The sequence below is a fragment of the Macrosteles quadrilineatus genome, unplaced genomic scaffold, assembly GCF_028750875.1.
Source record: "Macrosteles quadrilineatus isolate MER2022 unplaced genomic scaffold, UCM_ALF_1.0 Scaffold_3__2_contigs__length_128488019, whole genome shotgun sequence".
Classification (NCBI taxonomy): domain Eukaryota; kingdom Metazoa; phylum Arthropoda; class Insecta; order Hemiptera; family Cicadellidae; genus Macrosteles; species Macrosteles quadrilineatus.
In genome coordinates, this window is record NW_026542596.1 from 127,916,786 (window position 1) to 127,930,350 (window position 13,565).

The window sequence follows — 13,565 nt, forward strand, 5'->3', positions numbered from 1 at the left end:
TCTTTTAATCAATCATAGGTCAGAGATTCGACAGTGCAGCATTACCACAAGCCATCCGTCTTGCAGTATCAGTCATGACTAAAATAACATTATTGTTATATAAAATAAATTTTCACAAGATGTGCATACGGCATACAATACAATTTTTTTTAGACAGAATGTACCAAAAATAATAATCATAAAAAATACCAGAAGAGCGGTGTCAATGATTAAGTGCCTAAACTTAAAATTAGCTATATTTTTATCAATGGTTTCAATGCAAGTTTGAGATAATAAATCACTTACTTTTGCTATGTTCTGGACCCTTTCAGCAACATCATGCTTTACCCAACTTAACACAGCTAGGAAGACCTTCTCTTCAGAGGAAATGTTCAACTGGCTGCTAGAAATTAATTCTTCCACCTATAAAAGAAATTTAACTCAATTAAAATATTACTGTTGTTACTCAATTTAATTTTAGTGTTCGACTAAGCAGAGAATCGAGTACAAAATCTGTGTTCATGAAAAAGTGTCATAAAAAAAACTTAGGATATTTTTGTATTGAGACAGGATATATATTTGAATCAACAGGAACAGGTGGAATAGACTAAACGAAAAGTGTGCCAATAATTTCTACACTTCCATTTCATCAAATTAGATGCACTGGATTTTAACCCCCTCCAACACTTAACTGTATTTGATTGAGGTGTAATATTTCTTTAGGAACTTTTTTGTTGGAATGCAATTATGTTCTAACCTCTGTAAAAGGCAGCAGCAAAAACTCCTCAGTGTTCATAACTTCTTGGAAGTTTTGCAGAGCGAATCTATGAGATCTTCTATGAAGTTCCTTGCAAGAATGTGCATCTAAAACAGAGAATCGTGCAAACCATCAGTTTAGAACAACAAACAATTCCAAGGGCACAACAATTCCAACGATGATTGCTTTGGTTAACAACTTTTATTTGGCTAAAACTTTTAACCGACCAACACCCCTTGAAAAGTATTTACTTACATGCAAGGAATGGGAATTTCACTATAGTTTGAATCCACTGATCATAGAAATGAACATAAATATTTGTATTATTCTAACGTTCTGTTAATAGAACAATTGATTGTAATAAATCATAAAATAATAATTATTGGTTTTGAAAAATTTAATATTTTTTGCATGACTCACTTGTCTACGTGCACAAATTGATATGTATAAACTATATAAGAGCAACTGTATTTTCATATCTTAAGCTGGAGAAGTTTCCAAAACAACGAAGAGCTGAGTGATTCTTTTTGGACTGTAACTTACTTGTAGAAAGGAAAGACAAGTTTGACACACACATGATCTTATTATTGTTCTTACTTAAATTTTACATATTTTCTTTTCTGCAAGTACGAACTGTAAAGCCTACAAATTATTAAAGAATAGTTACAAAGTGGCAAGTAATTTCATTAACACACAATATACAGGGTGTTTCCAAATTGTCTGAACATATTTTGTGGACTTGTTCACTGGGCTAAGTAAAACATAAAATGCCATATAAGTATGGGTCTAAAAAAGTGCCTAGATTTCTGTCTGTCAGTCTGTTTGTGATTTTTATAAATTATTTTATATCTTGGGCATTATTAACTATAGAAATTTCAAAATTAGTATAAATGTGTATTTTAGTAGGTAAAAAGAGCTTACAAAGTTTCGTTCCAATATCTCAAGCCGTTTCAATATGGCGACTATTTAAAATCTTTAATACAAAATTTCATGAAAACTGTAAACATTAAGAAAATTGTTTTTCAGATCAAAAAGATAGAGAATTGAAATCCAAATCAAATGAGACCTTGTTTGTTAAAATCAGATGACAAACAACCGAGTTATTAGTTTTTTTTTTTTTCAACATTCGGTTATGCAATTTAATAGGACTTCCATATTGTTTATTATTTTGTTATTTTACAGAACAGTATGGTTGAAATTTCCATCTTGAAAAATGTCCAAGATATATAGAATAATTCTTAAAAATCACAAACAGACCCACAAACAGAAATCTAGGAATTTTAGACCCATACTTATATGACATTTTATGTTTCTATTAGCCCAAAAGGAACAAGTCCACAAAATATGTCCAGACAATTTGGAAACACCCTGTATACATATTCAATAAATCGGAATACACAATTGCAAAAGTTAAACTGAACAAAAAATAAATAAATAAATAAAACCTATTAGCCAAGCTATTGTAGTTCTGAGCATCGTTTCCAGTTGTTTCAATTTTCCTCAATTCTGATATTATACTTTGATGTAATGTTTATGTTAGCTGTCTTCAACTGACACAAAAACTCATTGTTAGTTAACCTTATTAGTTGATACTGTAGCCTATTGTAAAACCAAAGCACCAAAAGATCAGATTAATCTACAAACTAAATAGTTTAATCCTACATTTGGTTGTAGAGGTAATATTTTCCTGCTGTATTTTCCATAGACTTTACTACCTATGTTTTTAGGTTTAGTGTTGTAAAAATTACCGACTATTTTTTTTATATTTTTAAACATATTCAGATTTGACCATGTACGCACGTGCAGGCCATCAACCCTATATCGATCCAAAGCCCAGACACCCCCAACCTCTTTATTTACTCTCTCACTCTCCCCCCCTCTCTCACTCTCTCCCCCTACTCACCTCTCCCCCACGACGCGGCTTCTACATTATGTACACTGTAACATACCTTTCTGTTCGCCGACGCACTCTACCCAACCCAGTGTAAAAATGGAACTCTTCATAGTGCCTACATCAAAAGGTGAAGGCAACTTGCAGCGCATTTATGTACTGCGGGAATCGTATTTGAAAATGTAGGCGTTGAAAAGATTAATGTTTTTACATTATTTAGTAGGCTTATGTTTATCTTCTTCTATATATTAATAGGCAAGCATGTTTCTTTAAAACCTTTTTACTCAGCTCGTGTGCATCGCTGGGAAAATATACAAACACTGTCAGAAAAATATTTTCCTGTAGATGTGCAGAATCCTTTAAAAAATTAAAATAGACTAAAATACCCCCACCGCAGCAAACCTGCAGACTTCCATCTGCCTGATTGGATTTACATTAAAATGTCTCCTTATTAATATCTCATTTCATTCCCTATTTATATATAATTAGTTTAACGAGTACTTAGGTTTGCTGCAACAGGGGGGGGGGGTAAAAAGTGTTTTTGTTGTAAAATCTTAATAGTTTAGTAATGAATGTATTTTCCAAATTCGAACAAAATTTGTTCATAAACAAGCAAGCTACAACAGTTGACTTATTCTCCATAAGAATAACATGGGAATTTTAAATTTACAATTTTTTCTCCGCAACCATTAGGCGCATAATAACGCTTCAATATACTAAATTATTTGTTTTTTGAGCTCTACAAAATGGTTTAGAAAGGAATTGTGAAATGTTGTGTTTTTAGGGTCAAAAATGGGAAAAACCTATTTTTACCCCATAAAACCCCCTATAAACCCCTGTTCCCATTGTCCGATCATGCTGATTCGCGAACTCGTTCGAATAAATAAATGTAGGTTTACACGTTTGTACCAAATTTCATCAAAATCGGATCATTTTTGCTCGAGTTATCGTGCTGACGGACACTCACACACACATATATATATATATTTGAACGGATGGTGTTTTTGGCCTCTAGGGACCTCGAAACGAAAAAGTAAATTGGTCCCGGGTCCAGGTCTTACCATGAGTACTACGGTAATAGCTTATTCCCTATATGGGAAATTCGCTAAAAGCACAAAAAATGAATTTAACATTTTAAAAAATTAACATGGGATTTATGGGTTGCCATGCTGGTGATGAAATAACAACCAACAAAATATAAACAGAATATCAAAACAAATGGAAGAAATTCCAATCACATGTTTTATTTACTGCCTGGGGTGAAAATAGAGAAGTCTGTAGGCTACACTACATATTTATGGTCGAGTTTTCGACCACTGGACGACCTCTACTTTGTATTTACTGTACGATTTCCAGCTAAAAAAGTCTTGGAGTGGAATAGAATGCCTTTTGATTCCGTCAGAGAATCACATAATATAGTTTTATTTAAGTTAGTTAACAAACATCTCTAATATTATTACTGTGTGGCTTTTTTAGTGGGATTCTCAAATTCAAAGGAAGTACTCTATATGCCTCACTTTTCTATGTAAATAAGTGAACAGCTTAAGGTGGGTTCCGATCCACCAGAACCAGGTATTGTCTGACAACTAAAATCTATTTGCGATCAAGCAATTTGAATGCAAAATCGTTTACCATACCAAAAAAACCAAAAGATATTACGCTACTTAAATAGAAAGCGTTTCACCACCATCATCCACGAGTAAATGTGTAATGGTAAATAGACGCTGCTACGAATACTAGAAAATAAACTGTATGTATCATAAACATAAACAATTAATGTTACTGGCCCGAAAGTAAACATTACTTAACATTGCTTTAATGGAACACTTGTTATTAGTATAGGATTCGACCTTGAGTAATTTGTTTATGTTTATGATCTACTTTCTGTGCTGCGTATTATTTTCTTTTCGCTAACGTCTTTGCACTAACCATCGCATGTTATGTGAGAGATACTCCACGAGGTTGGTTTATGGTCCATTACAGATCCAATATCTGTCTCATTTATCGTCTCGGAGTTGGACTCTTCTCTAGATTATAAAGATTCAACCGATATACTCAACCCAAGAATTGGTTTTGTCGTTGTGTCAATTCATCTAGGAAACTAAACTAGGAGATTAAGTAGTATGTTACAAAATGCCTACGTTTTTGATCGTCCTGAAACTAAAATGAACTACATAGATTTGAAAATTGGTTTATCAAAGAGTGAAAAAGTAGGGAAATCAAAAACAGTTATGCTAGTTTACACACAGAAAACCGGGCTACCTGTCTTGTCGGGCGGGCATTAATTGCGCCAACTGACCTGAGTCAGGTAATCGGGTATGAGGTATTCCTGAATTAATTGCGCCAACTACTCCAGGGAGCCACCCGATACGTTCCTTAACTAAGCCAAGTGGCGGCCCTCTTTGACTGTATTGAGTAGGTTAGGTTAAGTTAGGTTAGGTTAGGATGGCACGTAAACAAGGACATTCCTTCTGCCAGCAACTCACCCCTACCTGACTTGGGCTTGGCGCAACTAAGGTACACTTCGGCGCAATTAATGCACGATCGTCTTGTCAACTTCCACCGTTCCGTTGACGGATCTATCTATACCTGAACCCTCTCCATCCCATGCAGCCCAGATAAAGATTACAATATGTCAAATAATGTGTTTATTTTACATATTCAACCATCGAAAATGTTCGTTAAGAAAGACTAAGGTTCTTATGAGCACAATATACTCTCCGTCTATGTGGTTGACTGAGTGCAACAGAAAAATATGTATTGTTTGTTAAATCTATTTTATTTTATCATATCAAAAGGTTTATTATATAAAATGCGTACACAGATTCTACGTTTTTAGCACTGGTTCTACTTGTTGATCCAATGCGTCGTTTGACAGAGAACAGCAATTTTATTTTTGACATAACTTTCTTTGGTCTCGAGTACATTTGACTGAATGAACACAAAATCAATTCCAATTAATTCTTTTTGTTCATCAACTCTTCACTACCTTCATACTTGACGAAAACACAACTCGAACCCCATCTCAGAAGAAAAGACACAACATTGTCAGCCACGACTACAATTTTCGCAAAATAGTACCGCGCAAAATCCAAATTGGGTTGATATCGAAATCGAAGCACTTCGATGCTAAAGAAACCGATAAAATCAAAGTCTTGTTGAAAACCTCTTCCGATAAGAGCCCTCCAACCTGTTGCCGGGACATGAAAGCGCTATGATGGCCGAGGGGGGGGGGTGTGAAAAGTGCGTGACACAAGGGGGGAGGGGGAGGGGGGAGAGCGTGACGAAGCTACATCACGCAACGTCAGCTACAGGTGAAACCGAAACTATCGTGTTACAAACCTCTTATCACCCATTCATTCTACCCCCTTCAATCGAGCTACTTTCTTCCACAATTTCACTTCCGAATTTACACAGTCACGCTCGATTATTTCACAACACGTTCGAATACAATACCATACACAAAAAGAATAAAGACCGACAGCAGTGCTGCGGTTAGCACAGGTTCCGGCGTCCACCGCTAGGAGTGTCGTGTAGTTACGGCGCACACCTCTACAGCGTCTGCTGGTAGCATACGATTGCAGCGCAGCGGTGTGCGCCGTAACTACACGGCGTTCCTAGCGGTGGACGCCGGAACCTGTGCTAACCGCAGCACTGCTGTCGGTCTTTTTAATCTTTATTCACACACCCATTTTGTTACCGCAAAATATAAATTAGCCTATATGGTTTGACTCCAGTTGATTTAATTTAATCAGGGTACAGAACTTCAGATCGATGGTGCCAAAATTGGCTCATGGGTATTTTAATTTTACATTTTTTTTGTTTCAAGCAAAGGAGTTTTTGGCGCGGTCGATAAGGAACACAAGTTGTACTAAGATTTACACATATTATTTAGTTTTTCAACTATGGGAAACAAGGAACTGCAAGGTACTACTGACGAAGCTCACAAAAAACCGCTTAAAATATAATTTATTCATTTTTATTAGCTTGTCAGGCAGTACATACACAGTAAACAAATTAGAAAATTTACCATCATAGAAATAGTTTAAATAAATACAATATCGTTTTATAGAAGTAAGTTGAGAGCTCGAGCATGGCATACAATTCAACGCCAACTAGGTTAATGTGCAAGTTAGATCCTGCTGCTGTTCCACAACCACAATAGTTATAATGGTCAATGTCATACTTCTCCCCCTTGTTGTATACGGTTCATATCAAAGTTACACTCGGGCGAACGCCAGACAATAAACTTACTAATTATGTTTGATATATAATACTTTTAGAGAGATCTATGCGATTGTTTGCACGATTTTTGTTTCTTTTCAGGTTTATACATGGGCATTTAATGTTAATTTAGTTAACTTTGCTAATATAGTTAAATAAAATGAACACTAACGATTCTCCATTAAGTGCATTTGTGATACAGTAGATAGCAATATAACAAGACTCTCATAGGGATTATAAAAATAAAATAAGACTTTTTATCAAGGTTGACATCTTATCGAGGTTTACAATAACATGTGTTTAGGGGAAAATAATTTCAAGGGGATTTTAAAATGACCCTTGTTATCAAGGGTGTCTTGTTTTCGAGGGTGTCTTGTTATCGAGGGTGTCTTGTTATCGAGGGTGTCTTGTTATCGAGAGTGTCTTGTTATCGAGGGTGTCTTGTTATCGAGGGTGTCTTGTTATCGAGGTTCTACTGTATTGGGATCACATATTCGTTATTGATCACGTTTGGGTTGACGAAGAGAAAGAGTCGAAACACCTAAACTATGTTTTAGCGAGTACTAACCTATAAATGGTTGTGTCTGTGCTGTGCATGTTTAAAGGAAAAATGACGTGTTGTCATCGAAAGAAGTGTAAAAATTTACAACTTTCAAAACGTATGCAGTAGTTATATCAATAGAGTAAAATACCAATATTTAACAACATAATCTTCCAAAAATATCATTGGATGGTGTCATGCATTGTTGATGAATTGTGTAGTAATAATGTCACAGTATAGTCTGGTTGCCGGTCAAAAAACCTGGAAGTAAGGTCCACCCGAAGTTTTATGGTGTTTTCTGTTTCTTCAAGACCTACATAACTAAAATCTGCAAGGTGCCACTTTGTCACCCTTGAGCAAATTGAAATATTCAAGATGGCTTAAAAACTGTATATTTGCTGTATCTTTCCCTATAGAAGAGACAGGATAATAATTGTTGTGTCTAATTTTATGTTTTAAGGGTCAGAGAATACCAATAATTGATTATCTTAGTAATAAAATACCCCCGCCACAGCAAACCTGCCGACTAAGCGAATTTCCAGTTGCCTGAATTGATTTTCAATTAAATGTATTTAATTAACATTAATTTTTATGAGTACTTAGGCTTGCTGCTACAGGGAGGGTAAAAAAGTTTTTTTTGTGAAATATTAATAACTTAGTATAAAATAAATAAATTTACCAATTTTGATCAAAATATATCCTAATATAAAAAATATATAAAATATAATCAAGAATAACATGTGAATTTTAAAATAACAATTATTTGTATTTTCTCCGTAACTAATAATGGTACAAAAACACTTTGATATACTAAATTATTTGTTCTTTTAAGCTCTTTAAGAAGGTTTGAAGAGAAATTGGAAAATTTTGCGTTTAGAGGGTCAAAAATTTAAAAAAACAAATTTTTACCCCATAAAACCCCACGTAAAACCCCGTTCCCATGGTCCGATCATGCTGGTTCGGTTTACTAATCCTGTATATCTGCTGTATCTTTCCCTATAGAAGAGACAGGATAATCATTTTGTGCGTAGTTTGATGTTTTAATTAGAAAATTACCCAAAATAATAAATCAATATAAGTTTTTAATAAATTTCCACATTAATTTGTTGCCAAGTTACCTTATCAACAATGTTTTCAAGTATTTACTTGACTTAAAACATTATATCTATGGTTTCTGAGGATAAGTGCTACATTCAAACAGAACACAGTCATCAAATCAGTTAACTTACAAGCAGTTCTCATAATTGATGCTTGTGCTGTACTGGGGACAGTGCATTATCCTTCTTCAGGAACAGTGAATGACTTTATCAACTGCTTTTTAAATTATAGTTTTCTTGAATTAAGAAAAAAAACACTGTTCTTTAGGCTAGTCAAAATACGGTCCAACATCAAACTTAAGGTAAAAGAAATAAAATATATTTCCTCCCCATATATTCCAAAATATATGGGATTTTGTTAAAAAAGGTGTCAAGAATATTATACTAAAAATCAAGAAAATCCAAGTGGTGGAAAGCCGCCATTTTTGAAAAAACTTCCGCCATATTGGATTTATGTAAGCTTTTAGTAAAACATCAATTATTTGACAACTAATCGTCTTAACGATTTGCGGTTTGTCTTAATAGATTCCTCTTCAGGTTTACTTTAAGATAATAATAACCTTATACCATTTCATTATTGATTTATTTAAAATAGACAGCTTTAAATTGAAACAATAGCAAATTTCGAAGATTTGTTTTTGTAAAACCTTTATATGTTTGCAAATACAAACTCAGGTGATAAGAACATTCATATTTTGTGGCTCTTAAAAGAATCTGAATACAATTTTCAACAATTAATTATCAACCTCATATCAGTTTGTATATTGCTTTGAAGATATATTATGGGATATATTGTTATTAGTCTTCAACTTGGAACGCTAGTCGTGACGCGGGCTGCACCACTACATCTAGTTCGATTAAAATACACTTTGAGGTGGGGAAAATTGCTTTGAGAACATTTAAAACATATTTTGGAATCATACATTCATACATATAGGGCAATGTATAAAAAGATCTGACAAAATCCTAGCATGAGAACACTGAACACTGTTTTTCATAATATGTTGGTGCAGACAAGCCTTGTATGGTTTTTGCACCTATTGTATAATATGCATGTATTCATTATAGTTCAATAAATAAATTGATTGATTGATTGATTGAAAAAGTTGGGGTTTTGAAACATACCAAAATTCAATTTTTCATAATAGACAATTACATATATGTGTCCGTGAACACGATAACTTGAGTAATTTTTATACAATTTTGATGAAATTTGGTTTGAAGGTGTATGGCAGGATAAACTTGAATGAGTTCGAGAACCAGCATGATCGGACCATGGGAACGGGGTTTTACGCGGGGTTTTATGGAGTAAAAATTGTTTTTTCTAATTTTTGACCCTCTAAACGCAAAATTTTCCAATTTCTCTTCAAACCTTCTTAAAAAGCTTAAAAAAGCAAATAATTTAGTATATCAAAGTGTTTTTGTACCATTATTAGATACGGAGAAAATTTAAATAATTGTTATTTTAAAATTCCTATGTTATTCTAATGGGGAATATTGTAAAATGTTGTAGTCTGCTTGTTTATGGATATATTTTGATCAAACTTGGTAAATTTATTTTATTTTATACTAAGTTATTAATATTTCACAAAAAAAACCACTTTTTTACCCTCCCTGTAGCAGCAAGCCTAAGTACTCATAAAAATTAATGTTAATTAAATACATTTAATTGAAAATCAATTCAGGCAACTGGAAATTCGCTTAGTCGGCAGGTTTGCTGTGGCGGGGGTCTTTTTATTACTAAAATAATCAATTATTGGTATTCTCTGACCCTTAAAACATAAAATTAGACACAACAATTATTATCCTGTCTCTTCTATAGGGAAAGATACAGCAAATATACAGTTTTTAAGCCATCTTGAATATTTCAATTTGCTCAAGGGTGACAAAGTGGCACCTTGCAGATTTTAGTTATGTAGGTCTTGAAGAAACAGAAAACACCATAAAACTTCGGGTGGACCTTACTTTCAGGTTTGGGTGAAAAATGCCTTTTGGCAACTAGACTAGTACCTCGAAATTTCTACATTGTATATTTACTATCTAGAACCTATTCCAATGATGCACCTTCTGTACAGTAAATGATTGCGGGCGGGCATTAATTGTGCCAACTGATCTGTCAGGTAGTCTGGTATTCCTAAATTGCGCCAACTACTCCAGGGTAGCCTCCCGATACGTTCCTTAACCAAGCCAAGTGGACTTGTATAATTGAGCTTCTATGACTGTATAATTGAGTAGGTTTGGTTAGGTTGGATTATGTTAGGTTAGGATAGGTTAGGTTAGGATATGTTAGGTTAGGTTAGGATAGGTTAGGTTAGGTTAGGTTAGATTAGGATAGGTTAAGTTAGGTTGACACGTAAACAAGGACATTCGTTCTGCCGGCAACTCACCCCTACCTGGCTTGGGGTTGACGCAACTAAGGAACATTTTTGGACTCTTTGAGGGCTTGGCGCAATTAAGGAACTCTTGGCGCAATCAATGCACGACCAATGATTGCACTCTACGTGGTCCACTCACCCGCGAAGCTGCGTATCCCGAGACAGTTGGACGGGTGTAGCTGCCGCATGAGGAACTTGCAGCACGCTTCACGAACTGAGCCTATCTGGAGTAGACTGGAGGCAGGCAGCAGCACCTGCAACACAGGTATAACTCCGAAACGGCACAACTCCGACAACGTGATCAGTCAAATACTTAGCTAATGCATTTGACTGCACAAAGGTTGGTCATAGCCATAGATATTTTCAGACAATTATAGCTAAGGCAGGCATTACAGGTGTAAGGCAAAGCTCCGAACATATAATTTGAATGAACCATCCAACGGAAAATAAGAAATTTGTGCATCAAGCTTTTCAATAAGGCACAACAATCTTTGTTACTCAAAGTATAACAATACGTAGCCATAGCCTATAACTTACTTCTGAAAAAGCGATCATCCATCCCTGGAACAATATGTTTGCAGGGAACGATTTAATATAAGTAGAACATTTTTCGCTGCTAATTTTTTAATTTTTAAAAATCTTTCCTTCAATCTTCAACAAATCATAAAACCCACAAAATTCAAAGCTCGAGACAAATCTCATTCAGAGTCAATACATACGTTTAGGGGTACAGATTTAAAGCTTGCTTGACAGATTATATAGAAGAACATAGGGGTTGAGATAGAACTGAACCACTGGGTGAATATTGTTAGAAGGTTCATGGAGCGGGAGCGTTATCATAGCGCGAGCGTGGTGCTAACAGCGTTATGCCCAAGTGATTAACTGTTAACCCTTTAATAAACGATACGCTATTACGTAGCTTACACATCAATGAAAGAAGGGGAAAGTGATTCAGTAGTTAAGTAGTTGTACAACCGGGCAGAGGAAGATTACCATAAACTTACTTTTAACCTTTTATTGGAACTATTACCTTTCATATGAGCAGATACGACATTATCAAACACAAGTTGTTTCATTCATTAGAAATATAAACGATTGTACTGAGGGTATAAAACAAGAATTTTATAATGTACGTTTTCAGTTGCGATTAATATCTCGTCCAAAGTTTAAAGAACAAAACGTGAACGTTTCATTATATGGAGGAGGCGAGAATTACTATTGGAGGTCCTTCGTTATGTGAGAGACAGACTTTAATCAAAAGCAGAAAAACCTGGATTCTCTCTCCTCTCACAAACACAAACAATCTCCCCGGCGTCGCCGCGACTAGCGTCAGATAGAAAACTGACAAAAACAGTGCAGTAAGCCTTAATCAAGATCTGAATCACGATGTTTTTGTTGGCTTGACAATCAGAAGTAGTTATATAAACGTGGGTGACATATTCTTTCATAAGATGGTGTTGCAATGTGTATTCAATCCCCATGCATAGAAGTACATATTTAATAAGTTTAGAAAATTAATCTCTCCCGGACCAAAAGCAAAAATTTAATTATATTGGGTCAATTCTATTGTCTTAAAAGTTTCTAATTCGTAATACATCTTTATCAAAACTAAGGCTACACATGTAATCAGTACCTAGTAGCTCAGTGTATCCTAACCATATAATTTATTATAAACGTTCATATAAAAAAAATACCGAATAAAGATATTCTTGTTTACCTAATAGTGTAAAAGATTCACTAGACAGTAGAAACATGGGTGTGAGATCTCATTCGCGGACCAAGCAGCAGAAATGGGCTTCAGAGTAGGAGCATAGAAAAATAAAAATACTGTTTCTCCTGATTGTGGTGCACGCAAGGACAACTCATCAGTATCAAGGGGCTTCGTGAGAGCACAAGCATTGACTACGCATCCAAAGCATCGGCATGTGAGCACGAGCAAGGAGTGTGCATCAGAAATATTTGTGTAATATAGCACGAGCATGGACGATGCGTCGGAAACATGGGCGTGAACGCATGAGCTTGGATAACATTTAGTCCAGGACCTGACTAGGGTTCTGTGTGCATGTCGTGTATAGAGAATTTTGCTTTTGCGTTTCAATATAGGTGTCTTAGGAAGTGTTTTCCACTCGGGTGTCAAGTTCGCACCTGGTACGTTTTCGAGCTATGACGTCATCAAAATGGCGGCCATTGATTTTTTAAAATTGTATATTTCGCAAACTATTTGTCGGATCGGGATGAACTTTTTTTTGTTTGAAAGATAATTTTAAATGCTACCTGTTTTACATTTACACATTTGTTGTATGTTTAGTACATTCTTCGTAATTATGCAAAAACCTGTATTTTTAAATATTTTTGTGTTATTTTTGTTTGTAACGTTTTATTGATACAATTTATCAAAAACCACCAATGAAAAAAGTTGTAGAACGTTTAAAAATCTTTACAAAAATACCAAATTCGATATGTTTTACTCAAAAGATTACGTCAAGAAACTAGATAAATCTCATAAAAACACCAATTTTGGCGCAAAAACGCCTATTAGTCTGGCATCTAGGGCAGTTCGCAAGTCTTATAAAGACAGTTTTACCATTCAATGTTGATGTATGTGTCTAAATAAGTGTTTTCAACTCGGGTGTCACTTCTGCACCTACTGCAGTTTCCGGTTATGACGTCATTAAAATGGCGGAAAGGGCTATATTAAAAA

General features: G+C 34.9%; 1 protein-coding gene across 1 annotated transcript in view; it reads right to left on the bottom strand.

The window, feature by feature from the left end:
* LOC128990288 (kelch-like protein 17) overlaps positions 1 to 13,565 on the bottom strand; it is a 65,643-nt gene that overhangs the window by 24,390 nt on the left and 27,688 nt on the right. Inside the window, exons 5-7 of the mRNA XM_054412613.1 lie at positions 11,004 to 11,118; positions 737 to 843; positions 286 to 402 (exon numbers count right to left, since the gene is read on the bottom strand). Of these exons, the coding sequence (XP_054268588.1) occupies positions 286 to 402; positions 737 to 843; positions 11,004 to 11,118 (339 nt within the window). The remainder of the gene's footprint in view (positions 1 to 285; positions 403 to 736; positions 844 to 11,003; positions 11,119 to 13,565) is intronic.